The sequence below is a fragment of the Babylonia areolata genome, chromosome 10 (assembly GCF_041734735.1).
Source record: "Babylonia areolata isolate BAREFJ2019XMU chromosome 10, ASM4173473v1, whole genome shotgun sequence".
NCBI classification, from domain to species: Eukaryota; Metazoa; Mollusca; class Gastropoda; order Neogastropoda; family Buccinidae; genus Babylonia; species Babylonia areolata.
Window position 1 is genome coordinate 37380594 of NC_134885.1, and position 21138 is coordinate 37401731.

A 21138-nucleotide genomic window follows, 5' to 3' on the forward strand; every position below is an offset into this window, starting at 1 on the left:
ATATTTTATCAAAAATATACTGGTTTCAAATGGATTCTCCCACGTGTGGGAGAACCAAGGCACACTCAACATTAAGCCGCGACTAACTTAGTGAATATTCTGTCATGAATAAACTACAGGATAAATATGTTCAATATTGGAACAGCAGAAAGAACGGGACAATTTCAAGGCTCTCCTTTTATTGCAAAATTGCAGACACTTATACATTACAACCTTACCTGATCAGCTGCAAAAATACTAAACACAGAGGAGCACTATGTCGATTGCGAATAAGTGCACATGAACTTGAAATTGAACGTGGACGTCACTACAACAGATGTAACCAGGAAAGACCGGCTATGTAAATCATGTGGAGTTATAGAGGATGAACTGCATTTTCTGGACAAGTGTAGTGTGTACTCTGACTTGAGATCAGTCTCGCCTACTTGTGACAGTTAATTCCCAGTCTTCGAATCATTGGCCAGATGGCACTGGCAACACAATAATCCAAAGGCCGAGTTCTCTGTTGCCACAAAATTGTCCTTTTCCAACCAGAACTGGCAAAATACATATATGAATGCTTTTAAGTTCGCAGTCCATAATTATGTCTTATAGAATATCCTGCATGTGCTCACAACTTATTGCTTTTACTTTTTGTTTGCTTGTTGTGTTTAGTTTATAGTGTCCATAATTCCTTTGATGGTTTTACGACAATTAAATGAGTTCTGAGTTCTGAGTTCTTCAGTGGTACCCATGCCGACACATTCCTGCACTCTACATATGTGAGGGGGGTGGAGCCCGGGAAGTGCAGTTCATCCTACCTCCACCGCCCCAGTACGATGTATTTCATTTTCCGCTGAGCAGGGCTTTTATATCCTGGGTCTGTCTCTCTCTCGACAGAAAACTAAAAAGGTCCCGTTTCATTATTCGTTTCCATGGAAAACAAAAAACAACCTATATTTTCCGTTGACTTCCCCCTCACCCAATTAACCCTCCTCTCCGACCCCCCTCCCCTCCCCCGTCCTCCCATCCCCACCCCTCAGACTCGCACTTTTTCTTTTGGACATTTCTACGTTACTTGATTAAACAGCGGACATTTCCCCCACAGGTGTACTATAAACTGTAAAAAATTAATGGTTCTCAAACACCTCTTGCACGAAGGCAGTGCGGAAAAGAAATACGAAACTAACAGCAGACAACAGCTGAAATAAAAATGGCGGCGTACACGAAGAACCTGATGCCGGTACTTGCAGTATGTTTATTGTTTTCGCTTGTTCACCATCTCGTCAGTGGTCAAGCTGACGAAGAAATTCCCAGAATAGGTAAATATGTATTTTGTCAACAATCTTTTGCTGCTTGGACAGTACCGCGAACACTCGCTACGATCACTGTCGTAATGACAGTATTTTATTACTGTGCTTGTGTTGTGGACTTTCCACCACATGCTATGATCAAGATCATTCACCCAGAGGTTCTACAGAAATGCTACATCCTGCCCAACAAAAACAAGTTATTTTTACTTCTGTCGACTGAGTCGTGTATGGAGTAGTCATCATATTCAGTCAAGCTGTTCTGGACCTCATCCATTCCAAGATTGATGTCTCTCCCCTGTACCTTCTGCCCATCAGTCTCCTCACTCTCACCCATTCCTTGAGCCTTCAAGCACAATCATTCCATTTTGTAATGTCACTTGTTTTACCAGGTAGTTCAGAATCAAATAACATGACTCTTGGCTTTCCATACAGATGTGGTCTTGTGGTATTAGGAAGCAAGTGTCATTGGATTTGATTCCCACATGGACTGGGATTTTTACCTCCCTGACTACTGGACTTGAGTAGTGGTCTGGGTGCTATTCATTTGAATGAGATGATAAGCTGACATCAGTCAGCAGTATGCATGCAAGCAAGTAAAGGAATCCACAGGAACAAGACAGTTGTTACTGACAAAATTCAGTATTTAAAAAAACAAAATAAAACCCCACTTTTAATGTAAAACGCATGCATTTGCACAGTTACAGTGCTTGCAGACAGAAAAAAAGATGGATCAGAGTGGGGTGGCACCAGAATATGGTGATACAATTTCGCTAGGGAAGGCATCCTTAATTCCATGCTGAGAGATCTGCTGTTGATGAAGTGCAATGCAGTACAAACTACAGTTAAATATTAATTTTAAAACATGTCACTTCACCTGCCTGTCTGAAAATGAACATATTTAACTTTTGTGATATTACATTAAAGAAAAGATCGTGATCAGCTTGATTAGACTTGGCATTTAGTGATTTACCTTTCAGAATGGGCAATAACCTCCCCCTCTTTTTTATGTATACTCATTACTTCTATTTGTTTGTTATTTTGTTGATGTGATTTTATTGATTTTGTTTTGATTAGAGGATGCACACTTTCCCTCCCCCCTTCTGTTCCCAAAAATATTTTTCAAGGTGTACTTTGACCCTCAAGCCATGTAGATAGACTATGCAATTTGTAACAAAGATGATGATGGTTACACCTTCAGTTAATGTTTCAGGAATTGTCGGAGCTGGTATTGGAGGTACTTCTGCTGCCTATTTTCTGCGCCAGGCTTTTGGGGACAAGTTGCAAGTGGACATATTTGAAGGGGAGAGAGTAGGTGGTCGTTTGGCCGTGATCAACATTGATGGACAGGAATATGAAGCTGGTGGCTCCATTATTCATCCCAGGAATCAGTATATGGTAAACTTCACACAGAGCTTTGGTAAGCTGACAAATTCTGAAGCAAAAACAAAAGAAAACTTTTACATCTATATATAGATAGAGATTTCAGCAGTCTTAATTGTCAAGGATAATCTGTTGTATAAGTTTTTACATTCAGGTCATTATCTGATGAATAAGTTTACTGGTATGATTGTGCAGTACTGTTCATTTTCTTTTCTTTCTTTTTCCCCCTTGTAGATCTTTCCAGAAATGCATCTTTGTCAAAGTAGTCCTTTTTTCTGTTTTGCTGTTACATTTGTATACCTCCCTCCCTCCATCATTCTCTTTGTACCAGTCTGTTAACTCTGGAGACATTAGCCTTTTTTTTTTTATCTCAATTCTGAAAATCTGCTTAAATTCATGTAAACAGCATTGTGTTTTCAGCTTTCTTATGTCGAATACAAAGACCCACGTGTCTGAAAGGGTGGGAACCCTGTGGTGGGGTTTTTAACATGATATACGCTTGTGTATGTCACACTGTGCTTGCATACGGCAGAAACCTTTTGATTCGTCTTATGTAGTAAGAACCCCTTATGAAGATTTTGAACGTACGCTTATGTGATGTTTTGAACATGAGTTGCAAGAACTTATTGGTAAGGTTTTGAACATACACAATGTAGAATGAACCTCCAACTGTCCTAGTAAGGTTTTCAACATGAATAGTAGAAAATCCCCAGGACTGGAATGGTTTTTAACATATGTTTGTGTTACCAGTTGGAACCCCCTTAGCCCTGTAGTTGTGTTTTGAACACATGTTCAAGCAACACAAACCACAAACCCCTTGGTGGTGTTTTCAACATTGGTTTAAGCAGTGCAAACCCCATAGTTGCGTTTTGGATATTTGTGATGCCGCACACGAAAATCATGGATAAGTTGCTGAGTAAATTTCACGCAACACACTGGGAAAGTGACAAGGGGTGAAAATATCAAATTTGAGTTTTTTGGTTATTCAGATTCTATGATTCTTTTTCTATTAAATTTCCAAGTATTGTAAAGAAATATAAAGTATTAGTGCTTTATTTTGATGTTTTCCCATTGGGAATTGGTGATCAAGAGTGGGAAACAGCGAACTCGTTTGCCCCAATTTTCTCAGAAGTATGTTTGTGATCATCATGAGACTCAAATGCATGTATCTCAGAAACTATTAAAGATAATTGACTTCTGTTTTCTGTGTGTTATTCAGAATTCTATCTACTTTCAGATAAAAGAATAATACCATTTTGTGAATTTTGACCATTATCTGTGATTTTCGCATGCACCATCACATTTGTTTAAGCGGAACAAACTCCTCAGTAGAGTTTTGAACATTTGTTTTATCAGTACAAACCCTTAACCCCTTCAGTGTCAAGCCTATTTTATGTTCAGTGCCAACTATTTGCCAAGGGATGTTTTAGTCACAGAGGGAATTTTTTTTCGTCTAATTCTTAATTCTAGCAAGCAAACTGTTAAAAAAAAAGAAGTATGCATAACCTGAACTTTTCTGAATGGAAAATTAACACACTGTCTAGTTATGACAATTTTTCATGAATATAATGATTTTTGCAATAACAAAATCAAATGCCTGCAATGACATGGACAGAAATTTCTGTCCTTAGTCACATTTTCTGCAGGGGATGGAAATGTCATGGGGCACTGAAGGGGTTAAGTAGTATTTTGAATATTCATTTAAGCAGTACTAACTCCTTAGCAGTGTTTTGAACTTGAAGATTGAACATTTGTATAAAGCAGTAGAAATCCCTTAGTAGGGTTTTGAACATGAATTTGTTTATTTGGGACCGCCTGTTTTAAACATGTATATCTTTGTTTGTATCATAAGCACGCACATACACCACCCCCTACACACACACACATTGTCCCCAGGCCTGTCCCCAAAGGATCAAGGGGAGGGTGGCACCCTGGGTCTGTACAACAGCCAGGAGGGGCTGTACCTCCAGACCAGCAAGTGGACGCCCGTCACCTTGGCCAAGATGTTCTGGCGCTATGGCTGGGACATGAAGAGGATTCAGGACTGGGTGGCAGACATGTTCTCCTCCTTTAACAAGTAGGTTTGGACACCTGAGGGGTGTGTGTGTTGGGGGAAGGGGGGAGTGTTTACTGCTACTACTACTAATAATAATAATGGATGCTTGTATAGCACACTATCCAGAAATCTGCTCTAGGTGCTTTACAAAAACACTTTTGTTAACATAAAACATTACATCAATGTTACTTACACACACCAAAATGTGACCACACACACACACACACACACACACACACACACACACACACAGTGCATACATACATTTTATTTTTAATATACATGTGTACCTAACAGCTACTCTAACACATACGCACACATAGGCAGGCACAAACTTACATTAACACACGTGCGTACACACACGAACACGCACATGCACACACAATACACATTCATATACATGCATGTAGTTATGTACACATACATATGTATACACACATAGTCAAGCACAGCTGACGCAAAGGAAGTGGACCTGCCGCAATTGAACTTATTGCTGAGGGAAAAGGTGAGTTTTGAGACAAGATATAAAAGATATGAGGGAATCAAAATGACGGAGGTTATCAGGGAGCTTGTTCCATGTCTTTGGCAATTGAAAAGAAAATGATCTGTCCATAGGTCTTACTTCTGACGTGAGGTATCCTGAGAAGTCTAATAATGTGGATTAATATAGTGTTTATTCTCTAAATAGGACGACAGATACTCTACAAAAGCTCACACGCACACGCACACACACACACACACACACACACACACACACACACACACACACACACACACACACATACAGCATGCTTCTTCCTTTCCTGATTGGTTCTTTCTGTCTGTCTGTCTTTATTTTTTTTTTTTTTTTTTTTTTTTTTAAAGGTTTTTGTTTCTTTTTTTGTTCTGACCATGTGTTAATGATTCTCTTGTTCTGCTGATAATGTCCTAACTTGTTAAACAAGTTAGCTAATGGTTTTCCTATCTGATATGTTTTCAGACATATTATCCTAATTGGCTAAATTGGTGCACTTCTGGTTTTCATATCTGTTCTCACCCTTGTGCACTCATATTATCTTAACTTGCTGAATAGGTGCATTAATGGCTTTCCTGTTATATGTGTTTTCTGACATATTATCCTAAGTTGCTGAATTGATGCACTAATGGTTTTCCAGTCTTGTCTCATATCAATCAAACCCGCTAAAAAAAAAAAGTGCAATAATGGTTTTCCCATTGTATGTATTTTCAGCCTTGTTCTGCTCCTGTTGTCCTTACTTGCTAGACTGGTTGAGTAAATGGTTTTCCTACATAGACCGCCATAACACTGAGTTTATAGACCTATTGGCTAACACCATTAGGGTCAAGTTGTTCAGGGCTTGGGCCTTGGTTTGGTGAAGGTTGTGTTGTTTTTCTTCTTCTTCGTTCGTGGGCTGCAACTCCCAAGTTCACTCATGTATACGAGTGGGCTTTTATGTGAATGACCGTTTTTACCCCGCCATGTAGGCAGCCATGTTTTCGGTGGTGTGCATGCTGGGTATGTTCTTGTTTTCATAATCCACTGAATGCTGACATGGATTACAGGATCTTCAACGTGTGTATTTGATCTTCTGCTTGCATATACACACAAAAGAGGTTCAGGCCCTAACAGGTCTGCACATATGTTGACCTGGGGGATCAAAAAAATCTCTACCCTTAACCCACCAGATGCCATTCGGAGATTCAAACCCAGGACCCTCAGATTGAAAGTCGAAAGTCAAACGCTTTAACCACTCATCTATTGCGCCCGTTGGTTGTGTTGTTTGAAGGCCTGACATCTGTTTTTCCTTTGTTTCATATGCCAGAATCTATGAGTACCAGGAGAAAGGCATGGCGTTCACCACAGTGGAGGACCTCCTTCGCGCCATGGATGAAAAGTTTGTCAACTACACGCACCACAGCACCAGAACGGTGATGAAGGATGCTGGTTTTTCTGACATCTTCATCGACGAACTTGTCACCGGAGCCTTCAGAGATAACTATGGTCAGACTCCAGACATCCAAGCGTTTGTGGGTGAGTTGTTTTTTTTTATTATTATGGACAGGCACTAGAGATCCAAGTGTTCGTGGGTGAATTGATTTGATTACTGCTAGAAATCCAAGCATTTGTAGATGAGTTGTTTTGATTACGGACAGACATCAGAGATCCTTGTATTTGAAGGTGAGCAGTTTTGATTACAACAAGACATCCAGATAATTGTAGGTGAGTTGTTTTGTTTACGGACAGACTCCAGAGATCCAAGCGTTCATAGTGAGTTGTTTTGATCATGCCCAAACACCAGACATCAAAGGATTGCAGGTGAATTGTTTTGATTACGGCTAAAACTCCAAGAGTTTGTAGGTAAGTTGTTTTGATTCCGGACAGACACCAGATTATTATGAAAGCTTGATTCGTGTTGACAGTGGTTTAGCAGATGTAAACAGAGTGAAGTGTTCCCATCCAAACTATTGTATTGTAATGATTTTTGTCACAACAGATTTGGGCTGCTCTCTTCAGGGAGAGCATGTTGCCACAGAGCAAAGCCACCTTTTTCTTTCTTTCTTTTTTGATGTCAGCAAGTGTATTTGTTTCATGATCAAAGTGAACTTTTCTACAGAAATTTACCAGGAACAAGCCATTCGTTGCTGTGGGTTCTTTTATGTGCACTAAGTGCAGTGTAACACACAGTACCCTGGTTTATTGTCTCACTGGTTTATCGTCTCAGGCCCCCCCCCCCCCCCAACCCCCTCCAGAACAAAATTGATTCACCTCAGGTTCTTCTCAGAAGACTCGACTTTGTTCATGTGTGGTAAAACATCACGTCCACTCACCACTTTTTTTACATTTCAGGGGCAGTCTGCATGGCTGGAGCGGAACCTGGCTTGTGGGCCGTCAAGGGAGGCAATAAGCAGGTGGCGGAGAAACTGCTGAAAGCGTCTGGGGCCAAGCTGGTGCGGGGGGCGGTGACCCACGTGTTCCAGGTGAAGAGCGAGGGGGGCACGGTGTCCTACGAGGTGCAGTACGACAAGGGGGAGGGGACGAGGGAGGGGGAGGAGGAGGACCGGACCGGGAGCAGGGAGTACGACCTGCTGATCATTGCCACTCCCCTCACGTCAGGGTCCAAGTTGAAGGTGAGCGTTTTTGTTTCATGTGTGTGTGTTTGTTGGGGGGGGTGGTTAGATGGGGGTGTTATTTGTTTGTGTATGTGCGTATTGACGGAGTGAGAGGGATGTGTGTTTTGTTTGTGGATGTATCTGGGAGTGAGAGGAGATGGGGTTTTTTTGTTTTTGTATGTGGGAGTGAGAGAGGGTGATTTTTGACTCGCTTGTGTAAACAAAGTGAATCTATTTGTATTTGTATTTCTCTTTATCATAACAGATTTCTCTGCGTGAAATATGGGCTGCTCTCCCCAGGGAGAGTGCGTCGCTATACTACAGTGCCACCCATTTTTTTGTTCTTTTTCCTGCGTGCAGTTTTATTTGTTTTTCCTGTCGAAGTGGATTTTTCTACAGAATTTTGCCAGGAACACCTTTTTGTTGCCGTGGGTTCTTTTACATGTGCTAAGTGCATGCTGCACACGGGACCTCAGTTTGTTGTCTCATCCAAATGACTAACGTGCAGATCTAGAGGTCTACAATTTGTTATGTGCTTGAAGGAGATGGCAACGTCTCCTTTACCACCAAAATAAAAGAATAATAGAAATGTAATAAAACACACACAAAACTTATTTAATTACACATACTTAACCGTGACCCAACTAGTGCAGACTCCGGCAGGGGTCTGACATTCCTGCCTGTGCAAACTACTATCCGCCTATGCGGAGAAAATGAAACTACGGCCGATAACCTCCCAGAAGTAGGTAACCTCCCCTTTGTCCCGCTGGCTAACGCCCTCTTTTTCCGGCAGCCATTATGACTCCTGTCCTGTGCTCTCCATACTGCTAAGTTTTTTTGTATTTTCTGTCTGTCTGTCGATTCTCTGGCGTTCTTGTTTTTTGTCAAGTTTTGTCTCGAACCAGGTCACATAATTGTATGGTTCGATTGGGATATCGGGCTAAAATTAAGGCGCGATCGATATCGATTCGCGGACACTCTGGGCCCTCTATTTCTGGCCCTCTCAACAACGCCAACCCGAAGCCTTCCCCACTTCCTTTGCTTCCTCCGGTCGACTCCAGACCTCCACCACCTCCTGCACCCTCTCCGGCGACTACACAAAACTTATTTTAAACTGTGTTATTATGTCCACTACAATCACATCTATTTATTGCACAAAGAAGAAAATGTCAGCATTCCTTAAGTTTTAAATTTAGTCATTTGGCGTCAGATGTGCCGCAGCCTTGGGGATTAGTCTGCTTGCATCGGAACTGAACATGCTTGGTTTGATCCCCCTTGCGTGCCTTTTTTTTTTTTTTTTTTTTTTTTTTTTTGGCCCCAAGTTTATTTTATATATCATATTTGATACAGAGCACTTTTCAATGATTTTTTAAATCTCTTTTTTAATAACACATACTTAACCGTGACCCACTAGTGCAGACTCCGGCAGGGGTCTGACATGCCTGTCCTGTGCAAACTACTATCCGCCTATGCGGAGAAAACGAAAGCAGCTACGGCCGATAACCTCCCAAAGTAGGTTACTTCCCCTGTGTATCCCTGACTAGCGCCCTCTTTTTCTGGCAGCCATCTTGACTCCTGTTCCTGTGCTGTTCATACGGCTAAGTTTCTTCGTATTTTCTGTCTGTCTGTCAATTCTCTGGCGTTCTTGTTTCTTGTCAAATTATGTCTTCAACCAGGTCACATAATTATATGGCTCTGTTGGGCTAAAATTAAGGCGCGATCGCAATCGATTCACGGACACTCTGGGCCCTCTACTTCTGGCCCTCTCGACAACGCCAACCCACCGCCTCCTCCACTTCCTCTGCTCCCTCCGGTCGACTCCAGAATTTTTATATCATATTTGATACAGAGCACTTTTCAATGATTTTTTAAGTCTGTTTTTTCCTTCTCCTCATGATTCCTTTACTGGATAAAGCGCGACGCACAAGTGAGCCTTCAAGGCTTTGCCTCTTGTGGGTTTTTTTTTAATTTTTTTTTTAGGAGAAATCAGTGGATGCCTAAAAGTTCTTCAAGTGAGCAGGATAGTTTCAGCATCCCTGGAAGGTTCTTTCTTTTTTCTTTTTCTTTTTTTTCTTTTTTTTTTTTTTCTTTTTTTCTTTTTTTTGTCTTTCGTTTTTGTTTTTGTTTTTGTCTCTTTTTTTTTCTTTTTTTCCTTCCATCATCATTTTTCTCCTTTCTGTTGTCTTTTCCTTTTTTTTCTTTCCTAATGTTTTTAATGTGTCTTCTTCCCAATGGCATGTTCAAACACCTACAAGACCATGCAACATATATTACACATACATGATGGCTTCACACAAAATCATATTCCCTGAAAGAGAAGCATGGTATACATACACACACATACCCTCTCACTCTCTGTGTCTCCTTTACTCACTCAATCCCCTCCCTCTCCACAAGCTTTACACCTAAGTACAATAATATGTATGTGCACACTGAATACTACCCTCAGGATTTTTTGTGGGCCTGACTCAGTGTTCTGGTATCTTAACGGATACTGATCATAGGTTACGTAGGCTGAGTTCTGATTCAAAGATAAGGTTAAGATTTTTGCACTTGCCGTATTTAAATTTGGAGATGGACAGTTTTGCTATTAACAATATCGTATTGATTTCCTTTCGTTTTTCATCAGTTGGAATGTCCATTTTTGTTGTACCAAACAGAGCTACTTTTTCATCCATGGGAATCAGCGTATCGTAACATGTGAGAATGAGTTGTTTCACATGTTTCCAAAAGGATAAAAGTTTGGGGCAGGAGTAAAAGGCATGTTCAATGTAATCGGTTTCTTGGCACCAGTTACATCTGTTTGTGTCCGTTACACCCATTTTAGCAAGCAGAGTATTCGTTGGGTAGATATTGTGTATGAATTTGAAGTGAAGTAACCTCAGTCGTGATTCTTTCGTACATTCGTATGCTAATTTGAAGTAGTCGTTTATATTGATGTCTAGCTTACGTTTCCAAAACTGGGCTGCACATATTTCATGGTTTTGTTTTCGGGCGAATGTTTTCCTGATTTGTTTATTTGACAAGGTATTCAGGTACCCCTCTTTTGTTGCAATGTCGTTTGGATTTTCATCGTTGTGGACATCATTAGCTAGATGGAGTTTCCATGTTTGTGGGATTGAGTTTATTATGGCATTGTATTCAAAAAGAAGGCCAGGGTCAGCGCCTAATTTACGCACTATTTCTTCATACGTCATTATATTTCCATGCCGCCAAAGGTCCTGAACGACACGGATGCCGCCTTTACTCCATTTGGGAAAGTGCAGCACATTTCCTTTGTATCTTATATTTCTGTTATTCCATAGCGGTTCTGTTTTTATGTTTTCTATCGGTCTGTCTTCGTTAAAGATGGCCACCGTTTTTATTACATCTCTCCAAAAGACTGACTGCACTTTTTCCAGTTTTTTAATTTCTTTGGGTGAAACATTACACTTGAAACTGCTATGACTATCTTGAAAGGGGGACATGTTGTGTTTCGCCAGAATGCTCCAGTGAGATTTTGTCTCTTTAAGGAGTCTGGTTGCCCATTTCACCAAGAACATTTGCTGCTGGTGTTCGATGTTGATCATGTTTAAACCACCATCTTCTTTGTCGAGGCTGAGAACGCCTCTTTTTATTTTTTCAAATGCTTTTTTATTATTAAACTTTTTTTTCCAAAGAAATCTGTACATTAATGTATTAATGGTGTTCAGAACTTTAACTGGTAAAGACGCTACCTGTAGGACGTGAGAGAATTGTGACAGTAGAAAAGTTTTTGCCAGAATAACTTTACCATATAGAGAGGGGTTTCTGCGTTCCCATTGTTTTATCACCTTAGTTATTTTTTCAACTCTGGATTTCCAGTTTTCTTCGATTTCCGAAATTTCCATTTCTGCAGAGAAATATATTCCCAGAAGTTTCAGTCTGTCAGATCCCATGGGAATGCCATTTATTACACCTGTTTCATGTTTCTTGACCCTAGCCACATGCCCTCAGATTTATTTTTATTTAACTTCAGACCTGAATACTCCTCGAACTGCGTTACAATATCTGTAGCTATTTGAATATCTTGTTCATCTTTAAGGGTTAGTGTTGTATCATCTGTAAACTGCTTTATTTTAGAGTTGTTGCTATGGTTGCACACATTGTCGAGCGGAGTTAGGTCAATCCCTTGAATATCTTTATTACTTCTAATTCTTATCGCCAGTATTTCTACTGCAAGTACAAAAAGAAGAGGGCTGAGGGGGCATCCCTGTCTGATCCCTCTTTCTGTTAGAAACCAATCAGACAACCATCCACCATTATGAACACAGCTTAGTGTCTTGTTCATTATGGTCGAAACACAATTTGTGAATCTTGGGCCAAAGTTAAAAATATCTAAGGCTTCGATGATACATTTTTTTGACAATGTATCAAAAGCCTTGGAGAAATCAAGGGCAATGAGAGTCCCTGGTTGATTGTTTGTGTTCAGATATTTTGTGAGATCATTGAAAAATCTCAAATGGACTGCGATGTTTCTACTTTTTATGAAACCTACTTGATCTTCATTTACAACTGATTTGATTACATTTTGGAGTCTCATGGCCAGCGCTTTCGTAAATATCTTGTAGTCTGTGTTTGTAAGAGTAATTGGTCTATAATTTGCGAGGTTATTTCTGTCCAAGTCATTGCCTTTGTGTAGTAAAGTTATGATTCCTTTTTTCATTGAAGAAGGTAGTTCTCCTTTCTTAAGTGCATCTGTAATACAACGATAGAATGGTATTTTTAATTTGTCCCAGAACGTTTTGTAGAATGCTGGTGTCAAGCCATCACTACCGGGTGCAGAGTCTTTGTTTAAATTAGTAAGGGCTAGTGTCAGCTCGTCCAAAGTTATTTCTTTGTCACATTGGTCTTTTTCTTCTTCTGTAAGTACTGGATAATCTTCATTACTCAGGAAATGGTCTTTTATATGTCTTCCTCTTCCTATGGATATGTCCTTCTTGTATAGGTTTGTGTAGAATTTCTCGATCTGGTTCAATATTTTCTGTGAATTGTCTGTCATGTTTTTGTCTATGCCTAGAGATGTTATAATGTTCGCAGCTCCTTTGATCTTTTCAAGGTGGAGGAAATATTTTGTGTTTTTTTCACCATCTTCTATCCATTTGGCTCTTGAGCGGATCTGAGCACCTCTTGCTTCGTTTAATTCTTGTAGTTCTGTTTCTTTTCTTAGTTGGCCAGCTTTCATTAACATATCTTTATCATGAATGTTCTGATGTAGTTTTTGTTCTATTTCGTTTAGCATTTTGATTTTGGCGTGTTTATTGGGAGATCGATTTTTGGCGGTTTTTGAATAGCTTATGCAAAATGATTTGTATCTAACCTTAAACATTTCCCAGGTCTTTTGAGGGTTGTGAAAAATGCGAATCTATAAATGTGCTTGTTTCTTCTAGAAACCGTTCCTGAGATAGGAGTGAGTTGTTAAATTTCCAATATCCTGGACCTCTTTGAAACTTATTTGGACTAAATATCGCTTTCACAAGTTTATGGTCTGAGTGAGGGAATAATTCAATGTCTACTTTCTTCACAAGTGTAATGGAGGTAGTGTCGCTGAAAATATAATCAATTCTTCTAGCTGTAAAAGGAGCAGATCTTGACCAAGTGTATTCTTTGGCATCTGGATGGATAGACCTCCACGTATCTTTCAAGTCAAAAGAGGATAACATTTCTAGAAGGGCTTCTTTTTCTCGTTGTGAGTGAGGCTTGCCGGCTATGTTATCAGAGCATGGATTGTTGTGTTAAAATCACCCAGAACCCACAGGTGGTCGTAATCTTGCTTATGTAACAAGTTGCCGAGTTGGTTAATGAATGATATTTTGTCAACGGTCGTATTGGGTGCGTAGCAATTAGCTATGATAGTTGATTTGTTGTCGTGTACAATTCTTATTAACAATATTCTCTCTGTTGCTTCGATGAGTTCTGCATGAATCTGTTTATGGTTGGAAATTAGAATTACAAGTCCATTGCTTCTATTAGTACCTACACTATAGAATACACTTCCAGACCACTGCACATTAATTTGGGACAATATATCATCTGTCACGTATGTTTCCTGCAAACATGCAATGTCTAACTTTTGTTTTTTGAGGAAGTCAAATACTACTTTCCTTTTTAGGTTATTTCTAAGCCCTCGAACATTTAGAGTACCAATGCATATGTCATTATTCATATTTGAAAAGGTGGTATCAATTTTTCAACTTTCTGATGCGGAATTTATAATCGTCAATCGTTAATCAAAAGTCCGTTAATCAAAGCCAAAGGTCGTGAGGGAGTGGTCAGGCTGGTTGGGAGAGAACACGTGTCAAGTGTTACCCCCCTCCTCCGACATGCTTTCCGCCTCTGCCTCTCCGTTGTGTTCTGGCTGCGTCAGGACAGCGGGCCTTTTGTTTTCTGGAAGAAGACTTGTGGTTGGGGGAGACTCGCTCCTTTCCCTCTTTTTTCCGGCGCTGCTCGCTGTGCCGTGAGCAGGCTTCGCGTGGCTGGTTTTCTTTGCCGCATCGCTGGCGCGCGCTGGCGGCTGCACACGGTGTGTTGGTGTGGTGCTGCTCTGAGCACTGGGCATTTCCTCACCCACTTCTTTGTGCTCGTTGGTTTCTTCAGACTGCTCTGCTGCTGCTCCCTCCTCCTCTGGAGCTGGGGGCACAACAGAGGGGCAGTCACACATTTTGTGTCCCTGTTGCAGACATCCCCTGCACACCACCTCTCCCTCACAGTTTGCTGCCAGGTGTCCGTCCTGTAGACACTTGCTACATTTTATTAGTTTTTGTTTTTGCTCCTTATGGTAGAGAGCCGCGGTGAACACACCAAGTCTCAAGACTGGTCGCAGAGGTGTGCTCGGCACAGAGATGAACACAAACCTGCGGCCAGTCTCGAAACGTGTCAGCCGTCCATCAGGGTTTCTCGCTAGCTCATTTCGAAGTGAGGATCTGATCTCCACTCCTAGCTTCTGCAGTGCGGCTTCAATGTCTTTGTTGTCTATACTGAGAGGTACATTGTTTATCCACAGTTTGGTGGTTGGTTTTTCATCAGTCTGGTCTCTGATAACGAAAGGATTTTTGTCCAGGAGAGAGACACGTGCTCCCCTTAACAAGAACCCCTCCAACAAGAGCTTGTCTCTGGTTTCATTTGTTTTCGGATAAATCCACCACAGACCACGTACACGCTGAGCACCACGGATTGTCTCACGCCCACAAACCGCTTCCGCAGCTACACATACATCGTAGACTGTAGGCAGCGACTCATAGTCTGGCAGTGCACGCGCCGTAACATAAACTGGGGCTACTGGCGGGGCCGGCATTCCCGCCGCCATGATCGCTTAAGCACTGAAAAACTCCTTTCCAATGAATTTTTTTTTTTTTTCGTTCTCCACACAGAAGATGTTATTTAGATAAACACAATACACACCACAATACCTCACTCACAGACTGTGCTGGTTAACATTGAATTGATGTCTTAGGTATATTACTTTCACAGTTTTTTAGCAAAATTGTACGGAGCACTGACGATCGTGGTCTGCCGACATCGGAGACCTGGCCGGAAGCTCTTTGCCTCTTGTTATTTGTCTATTAGGGAGTGAGAGGGGAAGTTATTTATTTGTGTATGTGTGCATGTGGGAGTGAAGAGAGGGATGTTTTTTGTTTGTCTGTGTGTGTGTGTGTGAAAGCGTAAGTGTTCAAATTCATGATGTAGAATGTCATCCTATTAAAGGTTTCCATTATTAATTTGTGAGTCTGTGCTCTTACCACTGTATGTGTGCTTCTGTGTTTGTAAGTGTCTTTGTTAAGAAGAAACAAAAGGAGAAACATTGGATTATGCCCTTTGTCGCTGACCTATGTGAAAAGTAGTTGTGTATAAAATCTTGTTTGGATCAGAAGACTGTGAGCTAACTCCAGCACATGAAAGACTCAGTAGTAAATAGACATCAGCATTAAATGTATTCAGTCGAAAAACTGTCCAGAACAGGCTGTAAATGGCATTTTTTCTACATGATACATACAAAACAGAGCTACCTCCACTACCACTACTAATATGATAGAAATAGTAATATCGCTTCATAGGAAATTGGTGGTGATGGTGTTCTTTCTTTTGTTCTGGACAGTAAAGTGGTGATGACGGATTAATGTACATTTGCAGGGTCACCATTGCTTCCTTTACTGTATTGTATTACTTGTCACAACAGGTCACTCGTGGAATTTGGGTTGTTGTCCCCAGGTAGAGAGTGTCACTACAGTGTTGCGCCAGCCTCTTTTTTTTTTTCTGATTGCAAGTGTATTTATTTACTATCAGAGAAATTCATCTGTTCACAAACACAAATACAAAGAACATGAGATAAATGCTGGAACTGCAGGCACTGCACTGATCTATGAAAATACTTACAGTGGGGGGTAGATCCTGGGATGAGGACAACAGGAGAGTCTGAACCCATACCCCCCACCCTGAGACTGATGGTAAAAAAAAAAAAATTTTATATATATATATAAATATATTTTTAAAAAATATATATATATGAATATATATATATATTTATTTATTTATTTGCCCTTGCAGATCCAATTTGAAGACTTTCCCAGCAAGCTCCACATCCCGAACATTCCGTACCACACCCTGGAGGCGCTGTTTGTCCACGGGCGGCCCAACGTGAGTCACTTTGGCGTGGAGAGCTTGGAGGACTTCCCCACGGAGCTGATGACCACGGACACAGAGACATTCTTCAACAAGCTGGGCAAGCTGACCCCCGTGGTCAGCAAGGAGCACCTGGCAGGGAAACCAGACGACGTGGAGGGCTACGGAGTGTGGAAGGCCTTCCTCAACAAAGTCCCTTCGGAAATGCAGGTGAATGCATGATTGTTTTTGCATGTGTGTGTGTGTGTGTGTGTGTGTGTGTGTGTGTGTGCTCTTCCTGAATCAAAGGCTATGGTGTGTGGAAGGCCTTCCTCAACAAAGTCCCTTCAGAAATGCAAGTAAATGCATGATCATTTGTGTATGTGTGGTATTTTTTTGTTGGTTTGTTTGTTTGTTTTGGTTGTATTGTGTCTGTGTGTGAATGCGTTTGTGTGCTTCCTGAATCTAGGGCTATGGTGTGTAAAAGGCCTGCCTTAACAAAGTCCTTTCAGAAATGCAGGTTAGTACAAGATCTTTTTTGTATGTGTGTGTGCTTTGTGTGTGCATGTGTGTGTGCATATGTGTGTGCTACCTGAATCGTGTGCTATGGTGTTTGGAAGACATTCCTCAACAAAGTCCCTTCAGAAGTACAGGTAAATACAGGATTGTTTTGTTGTCGTTGTTTTGGTGTGTGTATGTGTGTGTGTGTGTGTGTGTACATTCCTTCTAAAAGGTTCAAATGTTTGTGAATCAACTGGTAGGTGGCCTGTTTCCAATAGCTCAAAAATAGGGCTCTGAGAAGGATATGATGTTTTGAAATACAAGTCTTAATCACTTTTGTATATTGACAGTTCCATAAAAGTTCATACTGTGTACTGATTCATAGCTGATGTGCTTAACTAGTCCACGCCCAGTGATACTTTTGACATGCAAAACTTATTGAATACTGTGCATTTTGTGTTACATTAACATAATAAACCTGTTGAATACTGTGCATCCACTATTACTTTGACATTCACATCTCTATTAAACATTTTACCCATGCATTACTGTTTCAGCTGAAACTGCTGTTTGATAGCCGAAAAGACCTACGACTGGTCAGCTGGCCGGCGTACCCTGCATACACCTCAGATATGGAGCTACCATCATTTGTCTTGCACGATCGCCTGTACTTCATCAACGCGATAGAATCTGCTGCTGCTGCTATGGAGATGTCTGTGATTGGGGCGAAGAACGTTGCATTGCTGGCCTTCAACCAATGGTTTAGTCATTTCGACAGAATCAATGAGCTAGTTTTTCCATCAGCAGAGACGACAGAGGACAGAAAAGTGGATGAGTTGTAGGCGATGAGAGAATGTGTGGTGTGGTGATGGACAGGGGTATGGTGCTTTGAGTTGATGTGTGTGGTGAGTGTGATCCATGTGTGTGTGTGTGTGTGCTGACTGGAAGGGTTCGTTTAGGATACACAGTAGTGCCTCTTCATTCTGTTACGATGATGGCTTGTGTCTAGCATAGAGTCAAGGGGTGTTTCAGATTCTTTTTGTGGTTGTTGTTGTTAAAAAGAAATTTGTTTTTAACACAGCAAAAGAAGAAAGAAAAAAGAGTGCAAAATAAATTTGTTGATATGTGATGGATATGGACAGATTATTTTATTAGAGTGTTGCTATTTTAAAGGACGGAATAGATTTGTTATAGTTTTTACCATCATGAAAATAGTGTTATGCAATATCATATTCTATTCTTGTATTGGTGGGTTTTTTTGCTGATCTGTTGCACAGTGAAAGTGCTGACATGTACCCAAACAGTGGAGTGAAGAAATGTGAAACAGGACATTTTTAAATGATAAAGATAATAATGTTATCCTTTTTTTTTTTCTTTTTTCTTTCTTTTTAAAAAAAAAATTACTGTAGAATGGACGCCTATCTTCTTAATGTGGCTGCTTTCTTCCTGGAACTATCTAGTCAGCACAACAACCAACAGTTTAGAAAAGCGTTGTCATGAACACAACATGACAGATCCAAACTTTTCTGCAAAATTACCATTCTCAGCTCACAGAGAACATACCGTAAATCAGTAGCGAAAGTAACTCGCTAGTCATGAGAGATCTCTTCAGCCAACTGTAAAAGAAACATCAATTAAAATCATATAGAGCTGTGTCCTAAATTTCCCCATTTAGAATAAGAGGGGGCAAATGAGAAACAAAACTGCAACAAAACGTAAGATATTTCTTGGCAAGCGTGTAATGCTGGGAAGATGTTGAGCTCCTAACATGAGGATGAAAGAAGGAAGAAATAGAAAACCCATGCTCACAGTGAAAACAAATAATCAAAATAGAGATGTGAGTATCATTTGACCTGTATGGTACAGATTGGTTAGCTAATGGTATAACGCTCAAAAAGATTTCTGATAACCATGGTTAGCTAATGGTATAACGCTCAAAAAGATTTCTGATAACCATGTCTCCCTCACTTTTTTTTTTTTTTTTTGTATGTGTGTATGCTGTAAGTCTGGGTTTTCAGTTCTTTCATCTTTTGTTTTCTTTCCCTTTTTTTTTTTTTTTTTGTCACTCAAATCTCTTCTCAGACATCACAAGTCTGCCATGAAATATCCTTTGTTTTGTTGCATTTTTGTAAGTTTTGCCTGTTCGCTCTGTTTACTTGTTCATTAGATACTTTCCCCTGTTAATGGGGGAAGATCAGGAGACTGCTCCGTGTAATTTTTAATTGTTGTAATCAGTGGAAAATGCCCCCAATGCCATATTTTTCCTTCCCTGTTTCATTCTGTATTCTTGGCAGTCTCTTATTGTCCAGATAGGATAGAATAGAATAGAATAGAAAATGTCTTTATTACCAAGTGTACCGGGGTCATAAGGAATAATGGGGGGGGATAGTACATGACAAGATACAAACATAAATCGAAAATCATACACAAAGACAGATACAGTAGAAATTAGGATACATACAAGTGCATATCAATATAAAAACTTGTGCATACTCACACATGCACGCACTGCACACATACACACACACACACACACACACACACACACACGTTTGAACAGAAGCTGCATATTACATGTGGATGGGGCTGATGACTAGATCTTTCGGTAGATGGTGGTTGGTTGCACAATTCTATTTATCACACTGCATTTGTTCGAGAGAGAGGGCATTGACTGCTTTGGGGAAAAAGCTATTGGTGAAGCAATTGGTTTTTGTCCTTATACTTCTGCACTGTCGACCAGAAGCCATATGCTGTGTTTGGTTTGGGTTTTTTTGTTTTTGTTGTTTTTTTTAAAGATACATGAGCAAGAATATTCTCCTGATGATTTTGTTGTTGTTGTTTTGGGTGGTGTTTTTTTTTCACTTCTGATCTCTTTATGGTTTTGTTGAATATACAGATTTTATTTCAAGTTCCATAGTGCTGATCTGCATCATGCTGAAGCACTGTCATATTTTGGAAAGGTGTGTTATTACTATGTTGATATCTGTTGTTGGGATTCTTTTTTTTTTTTTTTTTTTTTGATACAATATAGTTGCTACAGAAAATTTTAATTTTTGGAATGATTTTGACCATGTTTTAGATATAAGGTATGTCATTGTTTTTCGGTATATTATTTTTCTTTTCGTTTCGTTTTTCATCATTATTTTTTTTGTAGTCTTCAAACAACAGAACTTTGTTATTTACATCTGTTAAAATGATATTGATTGTTATGCATTGTTTCAGCATTGCTTTGTTTAGCTCTTTAAACTTTTGCACATGTTTTTAAGGTCTTTGTGGTGGGGTTTTGGGGTGTGTGATCTTCCAGGTCAACGTATGTGCAGGCCTGCTATTGTCTTCATCCTCTCTGTGTATATACACATACAGCAGGTCATTTATGCACATTTAAGGTTCTTAATCAATGTCAGTGTTCGGTGTTTGGAAACATGAACATACCCAGCATACACACCCGACAAAAATGGTGGAGTGATGGTTTAGAGGTAACGCGTCCGCCTAGGAAGCGAGAGAATCTGAGCACGCTGGTTCGAACCACGGCTCAGCCGCCGATGTTTTCTCCCCCTCCACTAGACCTTGAGTGGTGGTCTGGACGCTAGTCTTTCAGATGAGACGATAAACCGAGGTCCCGTGTGCTGCATGCACTTAGCGCACATAAAAGAAACCACAGCAACAAAAGGGTTGTTCCTGGCAAAATTCTGTAGAAAAATCCACTGCGATAGGAAAAACTAATGAAACTGCAAGCAGGAAAAAATACCAAAAAAATGGGTGGCGCTGTAGTGTAGCGACGCGCTCTCCCTGGGGAGAGCAGCCCGAATTTCACACAGAGAAATCTGTTGTGAAAAAAAGAAATACAAATACATGTAAAAGCCTGCTCAGACAGGAGTGAAAATGGCACGTCACCCAGCAATGTAGAAAAAAAGAAAGAAAGAAGTCTTAAGATTTTTTTCTTTCTTTTTTTTAATTTTAATTGGTCTGTTTCAGGAAGATTCAAGATGCAAAGAAATTATAATCTATATGCCCCTTTTGGGATGTGGAGAATAGAAGTGCAATAGACACACATTGAATCACAACTTTAGTCCATCACTGGCAGATGAAATAAGCATTAAAAAAACATGCGCACATTTATTTAATTTTTTTCTTTAGATAAATCCACCATACTGACAAAATATGTTCCAGATGTGAAGACTAGCT

At 40.2% G+C, this 21138-nt stretch overlaps 2 protein-coding genes across 2 annotated transcripts in view; one reads left to right on the forward strand and one right to left on the reverse strand.

The window, feature by feature from the left end:
* Nucleotides 1-15160, reverse strand: part of LOC143286631 (uncharacterized) — a 162230-nt gene extending 147070 nt beyond the window's left edge. The window contains exon 1 of the mRNA XM_076594267.1: nt 14050-15160. Coding sequence (XP_076450382.1) covers nt 14153-15160 — 1008 coding nt within the window. The 3' untranslated portion in view covers nt 14050-14152. The remainder of the gene's footprint in view (nt 1-14049) is intronic.
* Nucleotides 1213-20550, forward strand: LOC143286980 (prenylcysteine oxidase 1-like). The gene is made up of 7 exons (XM_076594971.1): nt 1213-1301; nt 2503-2709; nt 4569-4749; nt 6549-6757; nt 7574-7854; nt 16399-16683; nt 17511-20550. The coding sequence occupies exons 1-7, from the start codon at nt 1217-1219 to the stop codon at nt 17793-17795; spliced, it is 1533 nt and encodes a 510-aa protein (XP_076451086.1). The 5' UTR covers nt 1213-1216; the 3' UTR covers nt 17796-20550.
* The last annotated feature ends 588 nt before the right edge of the window (nt 20551-21138 follow it).